At 39.6% G+C, this 20,000-nt stretch overlaps 3 protein-coding genes across 4 annotated transcripts in view; 2 read left to right on the top strand and 1 right to left on the bottom strand.

The window, feature by feature from the left end:
• The window catches only part of LOC138053867 (uncharacterized), a 1,692-nt gene extending 434 nt beyond the window's left edge, over positions 1 to 1,258 (top strand). The window contains exon 2 of the mRNA XM_068900408.1: positions 457 to 1,258. Within this exon, the coding sequence (XP_068756509.1) occupies positions 457 to 1,258 (802 nt within the window). The remainder of the gene's footprint in view (positions 1 to 456) is intronic.
• Positions 1,259 to 10,805: 9,547 nt separating this feature from the next.
• LOC138050485 (uncharacterized) lies at positions 10,806 to 14,968 on the bottom strand. 2 transcript variants are annotated; one of them, XM_068896808.1, is made up of 3 exons: positions 14,574 to 14,968; positions 12,731 to 12,952; positions 10,806 to 11,961 (listed from the first exon to the last, which is right to left on the bottom strand). In XM_068896808.1, exons 1-3 carry the CDS (start codon positions 14,671 to 14,673, stop codon positions 11,615 to 11,617), a joined length of 669 nt encoding a protein of 222 aa, XP_068752909.1. In that variant the 5' UTR covers positions 14,674 to 14,968; the 3' UTR covers positions 10,806 to 11,614. The 2 variants fall into 2 exon arrangements, with proteins under 2 accessions (XP_068752909.1, XP_068752910.1); XM_068896809.1 differs by lacking the exon at positions 14,574 to 14,968 and adding an exon at positions 13,033 to 13,094.
• Positions 14,969 to 15,201: 233 nt separating this feature from the next.
• Positions 15,202 to 20,000, top strand: part of LOC138050484 (uncharacterized) — a 4,806-nt gene continuing 7 nt past the window's right edge. The window contains exons 1-3 of the mRNA XM_068896807.1: positions 15,202 to 16,210; positions 17,632 to 17,920; positions 18,194 to 20,000. The exon at positions 18,194 to 20,000 is cut by the window's right edge and continues 7 nt beyond it. Of these exons, the coding sequence (XP_068752908.1) occupies positions 16,029 to 16,210; positions 17,632 to 17,920; positions 18,194 to 18,649 (927 nt within the window). The 5' untranslated portion in view covers positions 15,202 to 16,028 and the 3' untranslated portion in view covers positions 18,650 to 20,000. The remainder of the gene's footprint in view (positions 16,211 to 17,631; positions 17,921 to 18,193) is intronic.

Raw genomic sequence — 20,000 nt, 5'->3', positions numbered from 1 at the left:
TGATTAACGTCGTAGATCTATCGCTGAAGAAGATACTTGGCCTAAAATCCGTATCGTTGCTAGATAAAACCACCAACAAGTTGTTGGGTTTTAATGTCTTGCGCATATTTTTACATGAGTGACCCATCTTTTCTCGTTATGTGCAAGCAATGGGTCACGATAGCACACAACAATTATCAATTATTCCCCTAATATAGCCCTCAGTTGTTCAGTTAAAAATAGATTCTTATTTTGATTTCACCTTATGTTATTCAATATTGCGCTTTCCGCTTGCTTGGGATTGCACGGTTTCTTAAATATAAACGTGTGTTGTCACATCAGCTAAACAACTCTCATTAATCGCTAGTTCGATTACCACTCCGCATTCATATGGTCTTATTAAATTCAATAGAACAGTAAAATCAGCAATGCCTCGATAAAACAAACCTAAACTAAGGGGTTTCTGTTCCATTGTAGGCATCCGCAAGTTGCAGCAATGATGAAGAGAGAAAAAGCGCACATCAAGCACAGATTCGATCCATGGCACTTGGCCAAGTCTGTGCGCAAGGATCTTAATGCTGCGTCTAAAGAGCGAGAGTGCTCTGACGTATCATCATGGATCGCATCTGTAGTTAATCGCCTTTGGTGGTGTGCGGCAACTTCTCTCGAGGATCAACTGCTTTGCCAAGAGAAGTGGAAGTCAATCATTTACCATGTGGCCGGAATTCATGAATGGCCTGATTTCCAATTATTTTTTGCATGTGGCCATAACGAACTTACCCCTGAGCAAAGAAGATGCAAAGTATGGCTTCCCATGGGGTCTCCTGCACACAAGGCTTTAAAGGAAGTGGCATGGAAACTGAAACTATTAAAGGATGTCTGTCTTCTTGCCGATTTTGTACAAACCGGATGTCTAGAAGTTTTCCATGGCTTTATGGCGAAGAAATACGTGAACAAGTCGCAGCTTTATTCTTACAACGGCATGGTCAGCAGAACGCAGCTTGCAGTCATTGATCACAACTGCAACATAGGAAGAGAGATAGCGACTACAATATCTGGAGAAGAGTGCTACAGGTGTGTTTATCCAAAGCTGCAAAAGAAGTGGGTCGCTAAGCCCATATACAAAGAGAAAACATATCGGTTTGTCCACGATCCCCTAAGTGAAGTGATTTTGCTCAAGATGGGGGTAATTGAAGTTCCCTCCACTGAAAGGCCAAACCTTCCACAACAAAGGAACAAAGGAGATATAATTGCAAGACACGTGTCAAGATTTCAATAAAATTACCAAGTTTCCAATTACTGTTGCATCTTCATCAAGTTATAACAAGTAATAGCAACGCAGAGACAGTATTTACATCATCGTAATATAGAATTGTGTGGCTAGTGGAAAACAGCAAGGATACCAATCACAATCTTTTTTGTAAAACACTATTGGATGAGATGTCAAGGAAACCGGTGATGGTCTACTTGCTTTAAGGACTGTCAATCAAAGTCGTCCCCCTTTTGGGATCCTTGTTGTGAGAAATATTATAACCCCCCATGTGTCTTGTGAAAGGAAAAAAGGTGAAAACGAAGACATTTACCTTCAACTGATCCTTCCGTGACTGAGATTGCCTCTGCGTTTAATTTGCAACACATTTCTATAGTTCCACTCTTGAAAGGAAATATTTTGATCGTGTAGTCATGCAGTAAATGAAAGAAATGCTGAGTCAAGCTCAATAACTGAAGGATCCTTGAAGCCAATGTAGTCGCCATCAGGTTCTGAAGATTACACAAGATGGGATAACTTTTCTTTGTTTGCTTCCAAGTCTCTGATAGATCCACCACACGTATTGTCTGTATGCTGCATAGCGATAGTTTCTGAAATGCACAGCATAATATAGAATGGTTTGTGTTGCTGATAATCATCACTAAAGCCCTGGCCAAACAGAGTCGCAAGTAGACACAAGTTCGTCTACTTGCGACTCCATTTGGCCAGGCCTTGCATGCACTTGCGATGACTTGGGCTCACTTTGAGTCGACACAAGTTTTTCACCGTTTGGCCACCCAACCCAAGTCAACGCAAGTTGAATGACGTCAATTGACCTATTAATAGCCAATGACATACAGTATATGTAGCCTTAAAATGTTTTTTTTTTGCCGATTTTCGTGTACCAGCGGGGTAACTTGCGGGTGCATTTGGCCACCCAACGCAAGTCTTGACGCAAGTTCAATTTTTTGTTACTTGTGACTACTTGCGAGTCCGTTTGACCAGGGCTTAATGATTAATGTTGTAGTAAGTATAATTGCATTGCCTGGCTAGTATTTTAACATCAAAACCCAACAACAATAAAAGCTGTGAGGTTCAACTACAATGTAATCTGTAAGGAAAACATGTAATGTTTACAACAACTGCAATCTTTGAAATATGTTCCACAGCTGTATTTTCCCAGACAAAAATTACTTTTTACTGATGATAACTAATTTACAGTCACATCCTAACTTTTATATTCAGATGGAAATCAGGATTTCTATTGAGAACTTGTAAAAAAAAACTGGTCAATCTCCAATGTGATCTGGCGTTAACAAATTCAGGAATAGAGCGTGTAAACAGTTTTCAAGGCTCAAGCCAAAGCTTGTAGTAATGTTAACGTTTTCAAGTATAAATCAATGTTGATGAAATTTAATGCTGGTAAAAGTATTTTGAGAAAAGAAATTTTCGTTTAGTGCATCCTTAGTATTTAATTTACATGAACTCATTTCTTACCGGTTTTGCATAGGTGAGGGTACTGATTATCTGTTTAAAACATGGAACCCTACAGTTGCCGTTCTTAAGACAGCCTGAGTTAGGCAAATGATTGAGAATTCTTCATGTTCTGTAACACAACACATTCCTGTTTACGCAAGTAAATTGACAAAAGCAATATCAATGCCAATCAATACAGTACTGTGCAAAAAGAATGCAAACGAATTTCGGTGGGAAAGGTGTGATTTTTCGGCCGAAATTTCGCTGAGCCACACGAAAATTCGAACGCAGGACGAAAATTCGCAAATCTAACAACGAAATTTCGTTTGGAGTTCGTACGTACTGAAACGAAAATTCGCAAATCTAACAACGAAATTTCGGTTGGAGTTCGTACGTACTGAAACGAAAATTCGCAAGTCTACAACGAAATTTCGGTTGGAGTTCGTACGTACTGAAACGAAAATTGAAGAACTTAACATTTCACAGTGTAACAGCGCCTTTAATCGAAATATCGTAATCCTGAAGCCGCGGCCACACCAGCGATTTCTGCTCTCGCTGGTGAAGCAATTTTTTCTAATTTGGTCGCGTCGCTAGCACACGATGAAAATCGCAATTGTAGCCACTCTTGAACTGGCAACGCGACAGCAGAAAAAGCCGTTGAAAAAAATCGTGAGAAATTGATTTAGTTGAATTTCTCGCGATTTTTTCAGTTGTCGCGTCGGCAGTTCAAGGGTGGCTACACTTACGATTTTCATCGCGCGCTGGTGACGCGACAAAATTTGAAGCAAATCGCATGACCATCGCGAGCAAAAAATTGCATGTGTAGCCGCAGCCTAAAACGAAATTTTGTAAAGTCTTGGTTAGTGTTTCGCATTTTAATGAATGAATGGAATCAACAACTGTATTTCTTCTCTCAATCTTGAGTGTAAACACGACCTGAATGAAACTGTAGACAAGCATTACAAGCGATTTCGTTTCCTTTATTCAATTGCTACTTTGTCAATAAAAAGACATAAGATTTTTGGTACACCTGATACATCAATCTTGAGACTCCAAGAATACAGCCATAGACAATTTAACATACCATTAACCTACAATAGCAATTCTTCTTGGTTTTCACGTCACGCAAGTACCATGCAAAGAAAAAATAAAATCGCTTACCATTCAATAAATTAAGTCAAGAAATTGAGATGTTGTAGGAGGGTAATAAATCATGAGTGTGTCAAAGTTTTAGCGCTGTGCGATGATCCAAACTCTAGTTATTTGGCAATAGACACTTCTCATGACATATTCGTTACTCAGAACTCGAAAACACATGGGCAATCGACACTTTCGTGACATAATTCTTAGAAGCAATCCAGATGTCATGCATTGACTGAATTAGAAAGGGATTGTAAAAGCGCTTCCTTTACCATGACTGATCTGCCCGCTTAAATAATTTTATTGTCATCGAAGCCACCCGAGAGGAAGACGGATTGGAGAGACAAGCGAGAAGGAGGACATACTCGCTGGGAACTTTCACTATTTCGCTATGCCACGACGAAATTTCGCTATGTCACGACGAAATTTCGCTATGTCGCAACGAAATTTCGCTATGTCACAACGAAATTTCGCTTGAATATTCGCGCGGCCGTTGCGAATTTTCGTTTTGATTGAAACAATAGGCTTTTCGAAAATTCGGCAAAGTTCGAATGAAATTTCGTTTCGCCCGAAAATTTCGTTATATTTCGTCGAAAAGTAGCGAAAAGCGCGAAATTCGTTTGCATTCTTTTTGCACAGTAGTGTACTTGCTTACTTAAAGAACATATTCTACAGGTACCCAGCCTACAGCTGAACAAATAACCTTTACTGTTTATTTACGACACATAGTTTGTTGGTACCTTGCAGGCTCTTCAAAATGAAATGAATGACCTCTGACACGCTGCATAAGAAGTCAATTGAGACCTTTATTAACTGAAAATTACAACTCATGCCATATTAATTCCTACCAGCGCTTTTAAAACAAGTCTTCAACTGCGAAAAAAGACCAAAAATACTTGAGGAGATGGGCAAGGTCAAATTACCTTCCGTGAACTTGTTTTCAGATTCGGGCACTTCAAGACAGCAGATGCACTCTCTTGCTGTCTCTCTGAGCTCATAATGGCCGCAGGTGCACCAGTTTAGACTCATTGACCTCTCATCCTCTTCGGTGTCTTCATCGGAACCGTGGTTTTGGTCGGGAACACGCTGTGGTTCGAAGCGATAGGCTCCAGAGCAGCCATTTTAATTTCGTGCTTGAGCTCTTTCACGTCACGCATACGTCGCGTGGCTGCTAAGTTAAATCAAAATGGCGGCGGCCATGATTTCGATTTCGGCCTACCTTGGAGGAGGATTTCGTTGGGTTGGAACACACTTTAGAGGGTGAAATTAGGGTGAGTGGCTTATCTTTGTATTACCTTTTTGGTGGTATAAAAAAAAAAAACGCGGACTATTTCGGAGCAAACTTCTCCTTCAACAGCCTGTCAATTGCATCCTCAAGCAAGGCGTCGTGCCTTTTATTTTAAACACTTGCATTACAATTGCAAGATTGAATATCGGAAAATTCTTTATTGTAAGGTGTACAGAGATATTAACAACAATGGTCTTGGTTTCCAAGTCAACTTCCAGTCGAGAAAAACTGACTTTGGTGAAGGAATGACAAATTCTGCAGAAGGAATCACTCTTCAATGGCCCTTACTTCTTTCATGGACTTGCATGCACCAACCGTTTCGTTTTCAGAATAAAACAACAGCTTTGGTTTTTTAATTTTGTTGTAATATTTAACTGAATATTTAGATTTCATCTGTCGGGTCAGGAAGCCTTCTTTCTTGGGTTCCTGAGGACATATCTATTTTGACTTCAGGGTGAACAATTTACACAATTCTCTTCCTGATAATGTCAAAAATGCAGTCTCTATTTCTCATTTTAAAACAAAACTGAAAGCATTCCTTTTGAGTTGAATTATACATACTGAATAGCTAGTCCGCTTCGTTTTGTGTTGTGTCTATGTTCTTGTTTGCTTGCTTTTTTAACTCTAGTATACTTATTCTGATTGTGCGTCAATAGATCATATGTTAAATTATATAATACTGTATATTTTAAGAGGGAGCTCACAATCATAAGCCCATATGGTTTCCTCGTGAGCTTCCTCGCCAGAATTTTAATATTACTGTTATTATGACGAATTTTGTAAAACATCTGGCGAACAGAATAAACTAAACTGAAACTAAACTGAGGTTGAGCCGCCATGTAATTGAAAATCTAAACATCCATGAGATACAAAAACAGACTTCCAGTTATCGAAAATCACACCAAAGCAGAAGAAATGGTTAATAAATATGAAGTTTGTTACTATCTGAATGTTTTTGGGTTAGAGTAAAGGGAAATACGCTTTATCTTAAGTTTCATGTAAACAATCTTCGGACCATGAAGTCATACCAATAAATTGGATTAACCAGGAAGTTGTTGGCGTCCCAAATAAATTTCATCTTACGCTACAAGGACAAAATCATTTGTCAGAGAAATAAAATTCCTCTCTCCTTGCGTATCACATTTCAATGCACGTATGCAAATTTGTTAACTAATTTTCACCGCGTCCCAGTTCCCGCTAAATTTTTCTTCTTTCAAATACATTGTATTAACAAAAATATTATTTCTCGTCAAGTTTTGCATCTTTTATGTTCAAATAACCACTAAAATTAAAGGTTTTTTTCACGACTTACCGGAGAAATTTTTTATAATGTAATATTCTCTGTCAAAACTTGCACAACAGTCAAATCACAAATATAGCAACACACGTAACAAATTTAGTCGCATTTATCTCTTTGTCGAATTCTCACGCTTAACACAGGAATTTTTAGTTATTGTGAAAATCTTTCTATATTTGTTAGCAATCATCCTTTCAAATTTCAGGGAAATTGACCGGTCCGCGAATATTTTAAGAGTTTTTTTCAATGGGATGTCAAAGGGCCAAGTGGATGTTATGCATAATAGGGCAAGTTCGTTTGATCAAGTTGTGCGTGACCCGTTATAAATATTTTTCGCAAAATGTTCCCAAATTGTCAAGTATCACCACAGAAGACAAGAACATCATTCTAAAAGCTTATTCTACGCAAAAAGTAGGTTCTGAAGGTAATTTTGAAAGTGGAAATCAAGTTTATGGCTAACAAGAATAACATGGTATATTTATAGTTAAGTTAACACAGCAGAAAAACGCATACCTTATTTTGATGCGAAAATGCTTTACTGTTGCCATAAAAACTATCCAGTTAAGGTCGCATAATACATAGATTTAGCCAAGCCTAAAGGCGGAGCTCCCGGCCTGTTTATTTCTAGTGGCTGTAGGATTAGTGACAATAAAAGGCTTTGGAACTGTCCGCCTTTTGGTTTTCCCGGATATTGCTTCTTCGCTGCCTAACTAGTGAATTCCACGGTTAATTTCACCTGAAAAACCGATTGATCGCATGAATCACGAAGGGATGAGTGTGATACCGCTTTTTCCAACAAAATCTACCGTCGAATTCACCAGTTAGGCAATTAATTTTTCTTGAATTGCAAGAGTTTTAAAAGAAAACAAGCAAATCCTCAGCAGGCGAATGGAAAAGGAAAGAAGCCATTTCAGAGTCAAATGTCAAACCCCAGCGAATAGGAATCACGCTAAAATTAAAAATCACAGACGTACTATAGCTCGTGATGTGACAGATCGTCTTGATGTACTTTATTTATTCCACTTTATCTCTGAAAACGAGATCATTTACAATTCGATGTATTTCATTGAAACACGCCAGCTTGGCTTAGAACCAGAATCGGCTAGAAAGGACAAACTTCAAACAAGATCTCCAACAAATTACCTGTACGTGCTCTAAACAAACTTCTGAAATCACAAGCTGGTGATACTTCTTCTTATACTTTTATGAGAACTCATTGTGATTACATGTTTAGAACATAAGTGCAAAATTCTTGTCAGTGGCGAGGCACATCGAAAAACAGTTAGGCAAGCGGAGTAAAAAAACTTCTTGTTCTCTCGCATTTTAAGGTCAAACAATCCAGCAACAAATCGATTATTTCTTCCAAAAAAGGGTACAGATGATTGTTATTTAATTCCAGTTAACAACAAAAATTCGAGTCTTATTCCTGAACAAAGGAAAAAACGACTAAACCACGTTTTATAAATATGCATCCACTTGAAATAACTCATCCCTAGAAATAACAAACGGTTTAGTGTCCAAGAAAAGAATTTGTGGGGTAACTTCTTCCACCAACTTTAAGCTATTGCTGGTGTACCGTTTTGTCATTCTCGTTCTCGTTCTCTCTTCTTTCGTTTCTGTTCTTCTGACATAGGCCGTCCAGGCATATTGCAACCTTGTAGATTCGAAATTAAATATCTTAAGACATAGCAAAAACTGCAATTCAGAGCAAAAAGCTGCCCTAAACAAATTAAGAATAAACACTCAGCTTTAAGTTTATATCCCTCCAATGCTTGACTTGAATAACTACAGCTATATTATGTTAAACCTGGATTGAAGCCAGCGAAAAATGCAAGACAAATATATTTTCCAAACCATACCTGAACAAGAAAAGCATTGACTGTCAAGAGCTTTGCTGAGGTAGCATGGCTGTGTAGCCGCGTCGAGCCACAGAAAGAGCGCGAAAAATTAAGCCTCGTTCAGGTGTGAGTGTCATTGTATGACTGGCTTGAGCCTGCAATACAATCAACAACCAGTCCTGGGTCAACGGTCAACTTAAAAAAAAAAAAAACAGCTGACCTGGATAAGGTCTAACTTGAGCCCTCCAAAACGCCATTTGCATTTCAATCTTCAACTCCATTGCAGGTTAATGAAATATTCTACTGTGTCAAACGAGAGAATTCTACGCCTTTCTACTACCCCCTGAAATCCTACCAATTATACACGCAGAAGACTCTACGCGCAAAGACACCATTTAGCAAGGGACTGATAGGAGAGACTTTTCCCGACACGGAAAAAAAGGAAAAAAAAAAAAAGGAAAAGGAAGAAATCTCACCCATTTTCCCACTGGGATTGCCATACTGGCAACCCAGTAATGAGCATCAGAAGGTAGCGATTAAAAAAGTTGTCTTGCAGAAGAAAGATGCATTTGTCAACCTGCCAACGGGATTCGGAAAATCTCTTATTTATGAAGCTCTTCCAGTTATGTTCGACTGTGCAACTAAACTTCCAAGGCATATCCTTATCGTTGTTTCTCCACTTGTAAGCCTCATGGAGGATCAAGGAAAGTATTTACGAAGCATAGGAGTAAGTGCTGTCAACATAAGTAGCCAGACTGACAGTGACCATTCGAGAATCGAGAATGGCCACTATTCAGTAGTTTTCGGGTAACCAGAAGCGTGGCTAATGAATGATCATTGGAGAACCATGCTTGGTAATGATGTCTATAAAAGCAAACTATGTGCCGTGGCTATCGACGAAGCTCATGTTATAAAGCAGTGATAAGTTAAGAATCAGTTGTACGCTTGTTATGGTTGTTTTTGTCACTAGCTCTTGAATCACAATCGGCATTTGATAATTTGGTTATAGAAGTTTTGGATCAATTTTACTATGGGTAGTGTCGACCGACATATCGGCCGATCTGTCGACCGACATGTCGGCCGATGGTCAGTCGATATGTCGGTCGATAGTCGACCGCTAGTCGACCGCCAGTCGGTCGATAGTAGACCGATATGGCGGTCGATAGTCGGCCGACAGTCGGCCGACTGTCGACCGATATATGTCGACCGATAGTCGGTCGACATATCGGTACACAGTCGGTCGATATTTGACCGACAATTCACTGATACTTTGCCGACACTCGGTCGACATTTGGCCGATGTTTCACCGATACTTCACTGTTATTTCATTCCCTAGTTCAACATCAAAATGTTTGATCACCAAACAATGTTTATGTTTGGTCGTGAAAAATTGCTCGTTAGGCAAGGGCTATAATTCCGATTCGTTATTGTTAGTTGTTTGGGGATCACTTGGGAATCCCGTGGGAGTTTAGACGGCGGTGAACAGCTTTGGCTATAGATTTGAACCTGGAAAGGGGTTTGCGTTTAGAACTGTTCAAGTGTTCAACCGTTCAAGCACGGCATTTACTTGCCGATCCTTTAGAGTGTGGCCATTGTAATAGAGGAATGGTATGATAATCACGTGGATGGCTACCTTAGCTTTGGTGAGTCGGGTTTCTTTAGGCTAACTCTCTATAATCTTTCGAGTATCGACGACAAGGGAGGAAAAGAAGAGAGAGCCTGGATACGAGGTTGATGGTCACGCAGCATTTCATGTTTTACCCGTGATTTTTAACCGCGCGAAGCGAGCGCGGGTCATGTTCGACCCTTTATGTCGTGTGTCGGTGACTAGATTCATACCCCACGCAGCCAAAACTTAAAATCTGGATTGGACAATGGACTCTGGACGCTGGACTTTAAGAATTTTTTTTAAAATAATTATTTTACCATAAAGAATACTTAAAGAGAAGTAGTGCCTCAAGTTACCAAAACTACAACTGTTAAAAAATATTATGATAAGCGCCTTCAAAAATGCTTCAACTTACCTATCCAGTACGAGGCAGATCACGCGGATCACGCGGTATGTGGATCAAGTAGCGTTTAGGGTTTATTTAATTGTTGACCTACTGAATATTCTGCGACTCTTCTAGTATTTATTTAATATAAAAATATATCCGGTTATTTAAACCGAGTACGGTAAGGCAGGTCACTGGTTGCGTTACACATGTGGAATGTCTTGACGTCAGCGAAATTGATACATATAATCACGCTACTTTTAACCGTTTCGCTTGAGAGTAGGAATAGTCTATTAAACTCTGATTCCCCGTGTATTCTTGTATTTTTGGTGAAAGGATTTTCCCTTGTCTTGCAATCGAAAGGAGTTCAGAAACGCAAGTACATGAAACGTGCCTTGACATGTTTACATTACTTCACTGATCAGGAAATTCCCATCATACTGAAGCGGGATAAACTACAGATTGCGTGGCAAAAGCAAAAACAGATTTATTAATTCCTTCGCTAGTGGTGGAAAGTAACGTTACTTCAAGGGTTATAATTCCATTTTTCATTTTCTTGGAAATTTTATTTTTAGTTTGATTTATTTAGTTTGATTTATTTTTAGTATTTGCGTTCTTTCATGAAGTTACATGTGCAAGGCCGGAGGTTTCAGATTTAGACCATTACGTCATCAGATATTACGTCATCAGCTGTCACGATTGCAAGTGATGGTGCAATCAGTCGAATACAATCAGTCGAATACATGTTTGTACTTGTTGTCGCTGTTGTCAGTTGGTGCAGATAGTGGTGTTTGGTGGTACGCATTTTAATTAATTTAATTACTATAGCTAGACCCACACCTTGTGCGGCCTAAACTGGAGTGTACTTCTGGTCCTTGGACTTATTATCACAAAGCTAATACAATCTTTACTCCCCCAGCCTTTAAAAAAATTCATTAAAAATCAAAAATCGTTTCTCACAAAAAAAATCGTTTCTCACAAATCTAATATAATCTTTACTCCCCCAGCCTTTAAAAAATTCATTACAAGTCATTAACCCTTATTATCACAAAGCTAAAATAATTTTTACTCCTCCAGCCTTAAAAAAATTCATTAAAAATCATTAACCCTTATTATCACAAAGCTAATATAATTTTTACTCCCCCAGCCGGGTAAGGCAACTGAAACATATAAAAACAACAAAAATGAAGTCAAGAAGCTGAGGCTCTGTCGAAATCCTACAGTTACATATTTATGATCTACTGTTTGTTATAATAACCCACTACATTTTGAAATAACCTATTGCTTTCAACAGAACGTCAAAGAAAATAATCCTAGTTAACAAACTTTTCGCCGGAGCCTCGCGAAAAATGATTAGGAGTAAAATTCGTCTTTTGGATAGAAAGGAAGGAGCTGCTTTTCCTCCTTCAATTCATTCAAGCGAGTTTTGAATTCTTTCAAAGCAGCCCTGCAACGACATTCAATAATCTTGGCGGATACTTTCCCTGTCTTCTCGCGCTCAGTCCCCACAATTCTTTCATATCTCCTGGGGTCCACGATCTTGAGCTCACACAGGCCAATGTAATCTCTTAACGTGTTCCGTGCGATGCCAAAGCGTCGCATAGCTTCTGTCAAGGAACAGCGATGTTTCTGTAAAATTCGGAGGACGCCTTTATATCTTTTATGAAAACCTTCCAGATTAGATCCTGATATCGGTAATTCTGAAAGAAAATGGAGTAGTTTAAGTTCAGTCATCGGTGAATGTAACCTTTTTTGTTTCTGAAATAATTTGCAAATGTTTGAAATGTTATATGGTAATTCTCTGACCCCACAATGGGTTTTGACTACGACATTTTATAAGGAAAATATCAATTCCCAGGGATAAGGTCATGTTTGGTCAACATGTCTTAGGGGTAAAATCAGGGATTGCTATCTCGCTTACGGTTTCCAGGAGAAAAATCTCACGTTTCTAGCTCTCAGGCTATCTTTTTAGGTTGCTTGCGAATAAATATCAATAAAGAAACCACTGTCATTCTGTATTGGTTGTCTAAAGCGATAAGAAAGGAAATCAAGATACCTACAGCTAAAAACTGGTATCTTTAAGGGTAAATTTAAAATGAACGACGAGCAACCCCGTCATTTGCATTAGAGAGTCCTCCCCCTGGGCATGCAAATTCGAGATTCGCATGGAGTTTTGCGCGCGAAATTGTCAATAGGATGCCAGTTCCAAACTAGGATTATGACCCATTTTGCTGTCCTTCGCCAGTTCCCATAAAACACTCTTTCTAGCATATCTCGCGTTGTTTTTAAGATTTTGTAATTTTTGTCTAACTAAAGAGCCCCAATTTTTTTTGGGGAAAATTATGACCATATTTTGTTGACAGTAACCTTAATAGCAAGTCAAATACCCGAGGGAAAGTGTCATTGGATTCGACTTGTATATAAATCAGCTATGTTCCAGTTATTGTTCAGTCATGCACACGAACTAACCTTTAGTCTTTTTCTGAGCAAGCTCAGCTCCCTCTTCATCGTCTTCATCGTCTTCATCGTCTTCATCGTCTTCATCGTCTTCATCGTCTTTTGTTTCCTTTCCCCAATTACCGTCCTCCATAGGATCGACCTCCCCCATGTCAGTATCAGACTTTTGGCCATCGTCAGTGTCCACTTCAGTTGCAGCTGATTTTTGTTTACTCTTGCCCTTGCTAACCGACTCTACAAAAAAATATTGCATTTTCAGTTGCCTGTACGATATTATGATCGAATGAAATTATGAAATTATCGATTAAAAATACCTGATACGCTTAACGTTGCCATGTTTTCAACGCATGTTTTTGTATTCGAAAAAGTATATCGAACTTTGGGTCGGATCCATATAAGCGATAAGCGCTTAGTGAGAATTTCACTTTTTTGGGGCGCGTCACTCAATCAGCGAAATAAAGCCGGCATTATTACAAAATTTGAGTCACAAAACCATTTCATAGTGAATACGCTTCGGCAGAAGCAGTTCAAAGACCACAGAAACATTTTAACGCGAAAGCGCTTGGTCAGAACAGTGTTCGAACTTTCGCGCGCGTGGTACACAAATAATTAGTCCAAAGAAAATCCGCCATTATAACAAACAGCGAATCACTCGAAAGGAAAAATGAAGCCGCCCTTATAATCCACAGCGAAGCGCTTAGCGCTTAGTCAGAATTTCACTTTTTTGTGACGCGTCATTCAATCAGCAAAATAAAGCCGCCATTAGGCACAAAACAATTTCATAGTGAAACCGTTTGGGCAGAATCAGTTTTTTTTTCAGTTGACCACGGAAGCATTTTAACGCGAAAGCGCTTGGTCAAACTTTCGCGCGCGTTGCACAGAAAGACCAAGTTGCAAAAAGTCGGAAAATTTACCAACCCACCCCCTGCTCGTCTATCTTTGTCATCCCCACTGGGCTACCATTTGGAGCAATTTGTCATTATCGATAATATGCCGACTGAATCCGATTTGACTCGAGTATTTTCGTAAGATTGAAAAGAAATTTTCAAATTTCAGCTGTATACACGTGCGTACGTGCGTATGTGGTATCTACACGCCCCTTGAGAATCTCTGTTCTACTCCGCGTCTTCGCATCGTTCACAACGAAGTTGCAGCCTGTGTACATCTCTACTGAATACTCTGTCTTTCTAGTGCGGATACTTTGCGCTCCATTTTGGCGTGCAACCATTCTGCGGTGAAAAGAAAATGCAACATTTGAAGTTTTGAGGAGGAGGGGCATAAGGATTTGCAGTAATCCGGTTTTTGGATTATTTTTAATGCGGTTTTGCAAACAATTTCTTTTAACTTGCGCTTTTGCAGTTTAACAAGACTATGCGGTTTTCGGTTTTCGTGCATAACTGTTTTCAGTAACGCATTCATGCGCGGTTTTGCATTTAGACTTTTTCATGCGGTTTTGCGGTTTTTTGGACAGCCCTTATGACTCCCCCGTTGAGCGATGTTGCAAGGTACGTCCACCCCAGAAACATCGCGCGCAACTTTTTCAAAGTAGAAAGATGGATGTAATAAAATGAAAAGAAATATTTTCCTGTTAAACAACGCCGAATTTCAAAACTTTTGATTTCTTAACAATGTTCACACCTTTTCCCCGCATCCGATTCCTGCTGACGTTCTCCCTTCCCTTTCTAGCGCCTGTCAGCAGGCGAAAATATAGTCGAAGCATCGAAATATAATGATAGTCTGACACCAAACCGCGCCAAATCATGACAAACATGATCCCAGTGCATAATTCAGAGATACTCTCGGACAAATGGGACCAGTAGCGTGGACAATAAACCGTGCAAAAAATGCTACATACCTTCAAGTTCTTTGATGCGTCTTTGCATGGCGGCGATCGTTTCCTGGTATTCCTCCTCCTTCTTTCTGTTGAGTTCTTCCGAGTTTTTCAATTGCTTCATAGCAGCCTGCAGGTCATTCTTGGCTTCTTTGAATTTCTTTTCGGGCACTGTCTTTTCTGGCCTCTTTTGTCCAGTTTTATTGCTTGTCCCACACCTGTAAATACAATAAAATACGAATGTAAGAAATAGGGCCTATTCATAATAGAGTTTATTAGTGGCGATCTATAATTTAGCTCCAATTATAGACTAGTTCCTCTGTTCATAATTCCACACACTGATAAATTTCGATGGAGTCCGGTCGTTTCGATACAAAGTCGTTTCGATACTGACAAGTCAAAGTCGATTCGATACGCATGTTAAGTCGACTCGATACAAACTCGCGTTACTTGAAGTCGTACTACAAATGACCAAACAAGCTTTCATTTCGATTGATGGCCATAGCCATCGATATTTTTTTCCAATCATCCATATATTTTACTGCATATACTATGTGCAAACAAAATCTACAATTAGGAATAGTTTGCTTACCATTCATCGTTACTTCCTTTACGTTTCTCACGGGCTGCTTGTGGCGGTGCTGGTTTCGATGTTGAAGTTTCGGTACTTCTGTCCGCCTTTTCGGGGGTCTCCAACGCCAAAACGCTGTTCACTATACTAGAATCATGGCACTCACAATAATTCACCGACACGCCGCAAAACTCGCATCGGTAAGGGCAGTTCATCAGAGTGTGGCCATCCGATAAACCACATATCATACATGTTTTTGTTCGTGAAGCCATAACGCGTTAATGTTCTCGAATACACCTAATGCAGCTGCATCGAATCTTTTTCCGCTGAGAGTTATATATATTTATCCCGTGTCGCTCTTGGGGTCGATATCATGGAGTGTGGGAAAGTGGCTTGTCTCCAAGAAAAATTCTTCTGTATGAATTCTCTCATTATAAAAAAGTGTAAAAGTGACACGGTTTAATTAGTTGCGCACTCTTCAAAGGACTTATCTCCCGCGCTAATTACTTTTTTGCCGCAAACTTGGGTGTTGGATTATGCGAACAAAGAACAGATGCAAAACTTATATACATTTTGCGTTTCCAGGTCGTAGTCAATTTTTCGTGTTATCAGTTTTTCCTCTGGGCCTGCAATACTGGACTTTTTTCATTGTACCTGATTGATTATGAAAATATTCAAAATACGTTTTGGTCATTGGCCTCGATCATGGTACACTAACAATGGGGATTTTTGCGACACGGTTCCCCTCGTCAGCGATCGCTGTTTGTGGTTTTAACTTTGATTAGAACCAAAGTCCTGCACACGCACGTGACGGGCTGTCATGCCGTTGCCGTTAGGAGTTTTGTTCTCAGCACATTCATTCAAAGTGATTCGAATTACATTGTATATCAAAAGCCAAGCTTCCTAAAATGCCCAACTTTTTTAGGGAAGTTCTTTGTCCCCTTATTTTTGCAACAAGCAGTAGAGGAAAACTCCGCCTTATAAATTGGTTGCAAAGGAACAGACTACTGAAAAGAAATGTCAACTGCGGGAATTGTAGGAATGCAATGCGCCTCATTCGCCACCCGCGCAATGGGGACGGATACATTTGGTAAGTAATTTCAATTCCAATTTACATACCGTAAACTGCCGCTTACAAGTCCAGGGCTTATACCTGTTCGCAAGGGGTTTTGGATGGGCTAGTTTATAAATGGATGGGTTATATCCCGATGGACGTATAAGCGGACTAAAAAAAATGTTTCCAAATGAGCAATAAGGCTGTTGATCGAAATATGTTTTTAGTCTACTTCTTTTAAATGAAGCCTTAAAATGCTCAATACTGCTAAAAATTATAATCTTTCCTTTTGTTTTGTAGTGGCCATTTTGAATTTTAAATGCGCCACGCGCTGGTCTGGGAGCGAATTAATTATGCGCGGTCAGATGGTGCTATGTCTGGAACCGAGAAATATTCGGAAACGCTCGGTCGGTCGTAACCTTTATATTTTTGACAAGGGGTGCAACTTCAAGCTTTCATGGTCGTGTGTCTCTGCCAGTTGGGGTACACGGAAGTAGAATCGCATTGTATAACCGGAAGTAAAAGCGAAAGAGCGGGAAGTCGAGGTAAAATCACCGAGGAAGTCCCTAAAGAAACTTAACTCCGAAAAGGCACTTTTAAAAATACCAGGAAAGTCGTATTTTTATTATTTTGGTAACAACTTTTCAAGCAACTTCGAAGACAGCTTTCATTAAAAAAAAATTGATCGATGATTCTCATATCTGATTCACAACTTTACTCTAGCTTGATATAAAAGAAAGTGTTCAAGTTCAAAATATAAAATAAGCAAATTCTCCAAGTGCTGTGATCGTCGTTCATGTTCCGTTAAAAATGAACAGGAAGAATTCGTCTTCCCCACGTTCACCGTTTTGCATATTGGGTACGACCATGAATCCCTGTGAGCTAAATACTCAAACAACGTGATAGAAATTATTTGTTTTTGTGAAACTTTAAACGTTCACAAAACGCTTTCGTGTTCTGCAGGGTGTGGTTGAAGTCACTGGAAGCAGAAAACTTGAAAAAGGCCTTGTAATTCTAGGATATTTCATGAATATTGCTATCGAGGAAATTAGAAACAAACCCGTACGACTTTGAAGAACATTCACGTATACGTCTCATATATCGTACCGGCAAGTACTGAACCTCTTTTTTCGGAGAGGGGGGGGGGGGGGGGCGCTTATTTGAAGGGGGCGGTTATTTAAAATTTTAAGCCTTTGGAGGGCCGCAGTAATTCGAATCGAGGCGCTTATTGGAAGCTGGGCTCTAATTAGAGCATTAGCGGTAACCGGATGGGCTTATAAGCGGCAGTTTACGGTATTTTCCCTGCCGACCTGAGCTAAAATTCGATAGCTTTCAACTATTTCAGACCATTTGGGCTTCAAACTCACAACGAACACCCTATTTCAGAACAAAATGGTTAAAAACTATACCCTTGGAACCGAACATACCTATATAGCTTAAACTTTACTTTTCAACAGGAGATGTCACCGTTGTCGACGCTCTTCGTCTGTGAGAGTACATTCGTATTTCTATGGAAGCAAAATTTCAATCGCAAGGCAGTTGCAATTTCTCTGGAAATGGGCGCACAAGTGTTCGCTACGAATGATGGAAATTGAAGGAACGGCCTCACAGAAAGTTTTAGTCAAGTTCGCACGGAAGTGTCGGCAAGTTGCATGGGAAGCATTGCTGCGCCACCCGATTCCACAGTTAGGCGGACCAGGTGTCATTGTGCAGATCGACGAATCAAAGTTTAATCACAAGTCCAAGGTAAGAAAATAGGAAGTATGGCCTTCCAGTGGTTCGAATCACTGTGCTTAAGCCTTAGCCGCCTAACAACTAGTCTACTGCTTACAAAATAAAAATCTCACTCACAGTACTTCTACGCTACTGAACAGTACTGTTCTCGGTCTGAAGCCGGACTGAGCGCGTCGTATCACCTCCGTCACCTCCTATCTTTAATGTACCGTATTTCCAATGATTCTTTTCATAATATTTCATAATATTTTAATTCATGGAGCTGTAATTGTTATTCCTTTGCAGTTTCACAGGGGGCGTCGGCCTCAAAGAGAAAGATGGGTACTGGGGTTGTTTGATACACAGTATGCTCCAGCCCGACCATACCTACAGCTCGTAAGGCGACGCAATGCGGCGACTCTTTTGCGTATTATTCAACGGAAGGTTCAGCCTGGCTCCATAGTGCACACGGACCAGTGGGCGGCATATCGGCAACTCCAGAGAAGACTCGGCTTACAACACGGGGCGGTGAATCATTCTCTACATTTTGTCGATCCAGTAACCGGAGTCCATACACAGAATGCTGAAAGCAACTGGTGTACGGCAAAGGAAAAATTTAAGAAAATGAAGGGAAACACAAACCCTGACTTTCTCATTGAATACCTTCAGGAATTCACGTGGCGAAGGTGGTATGGTGAGCCTCACCCAAATGGATGCTTTCGAAGGCTGCTCGATGACATTGCTGAACAGTATCCCCTTTAAGGGAATCAGTCAATACCATTGTACAACACACAGCAAACAAAGATCGTCTCTTTCTGCTACCATCATCCCACACCCTCAAAGTAGGCTTGGTTCCATACCCCCACCCCGTTGAAAACATTTTTGTTGGTTATTTTACTTGTCAGAATAAATTTTTATTGGTTCAATTGAAACGGTCTCAGAATGTTTGCTATTGAAGAGATACAATTCAGCCAGTTCCTAACCCTAAATCTCTGGTCTCAGACTAAACAATAAAAAAACACAGAAGCTCTTTGGATAGGCTTCCAGCATTGGAAACGACCAAATAAGGTGAAAACTTTAGGGTTATGGTTAGTCAGTAATAAGGCTCAAACGTTTATTAAAGCAGCCCATGAATTTAGTCACAGACAAAATCAGACTTATAATTGATAATAATGATAAATTTCTTTCAAACTTACTGTGTTTAAAATATGAAACGGCAAACATTTTTGGCTAATTGCTTATGTTTTTGTTTTACGCAACCTGAAATTCCATCACGAATGATACGTCGCTCAGAGTCGCTCTTTGCGTCAGTTTGCGTGGTGAAATAGTTACTACACTATTAGTTATAGTGTTACGCACTTTATATATATATTTTTTATGTATTTTTTACAGACACTATTAACAAAAAATATAATGTGTGTTAAAGTAAAGTGAGACTAAAATAGAGCTGCCAAGGTGCGATAATACTTCGGGTGTGTTACTTATGCAGTCGCTATTCCTTTTTGAATTTCAAGGTTTTCTTTGATAGATAGTAGCTTTGAAACTCTAAAAAATCGCCGCGAAGGCTTGTAATTTAGTGCCACGGCAGCCGCAAATTCTCCCTACGCAAATACGCAAGGGCGTACCTGACAGAGTAGAAAAATAATATAAAAATGATATCACAAATAAAAAAGAAGAAAATAAAAGCTAAGCACAATTCGCCTCAGCTCGTTTAATTCCATCTTTCAGTGAAGGTTTTCATGTGTTTCTAAGTGAATTTAAAATTAACCTCTCTAGATGGCTTCAGAGGACTCATAGCCGGCCAATGGTTGAAAATGCTATTTCGCAGGCCTCGATGGAAACCTAGATTCTTACTCTGAATTTTAATTAGCCGCCAATATATTTCTAATCCTTTATCAACCAACGTGTGTTGCAGAGCAAAGTTCCACAAATATTTCAAGCCTTAAAACGGCACTTTGCTGATGTTGTTTTCAGTTTAATGTTTGGCAGTAAAACTTTACGTACTTCTCAGCTATTAGCTAATTTTGCAGATCTCATGTTAAAAAACGCTTTATTCTCGGCCGCTGAACAATTCTCAGTAAACTCCATACAGGACTTTACGTCGGACAAAAAA

This window comes from Montipora capricornis, chromosome 6 (assembly GCF_036669925.1).
Source record: "Montipora capricornis isolate CH-2021 chromosome 6, ASM3666992v2, whole genome shotgun sequence".
Taxonomy (NCBI): domain Eukaryota; kingdom Metazoa; phylum Cnidaria; class Anthozoa; order Scleractinia; family Acroporidae; genus Montipora; species Montipora capricornis.
The sequence above is the reverse complement of the archived record's forward strand: the minus strand, read 5'-3'. Positions and strand labels throughout refer to the sequence as shown.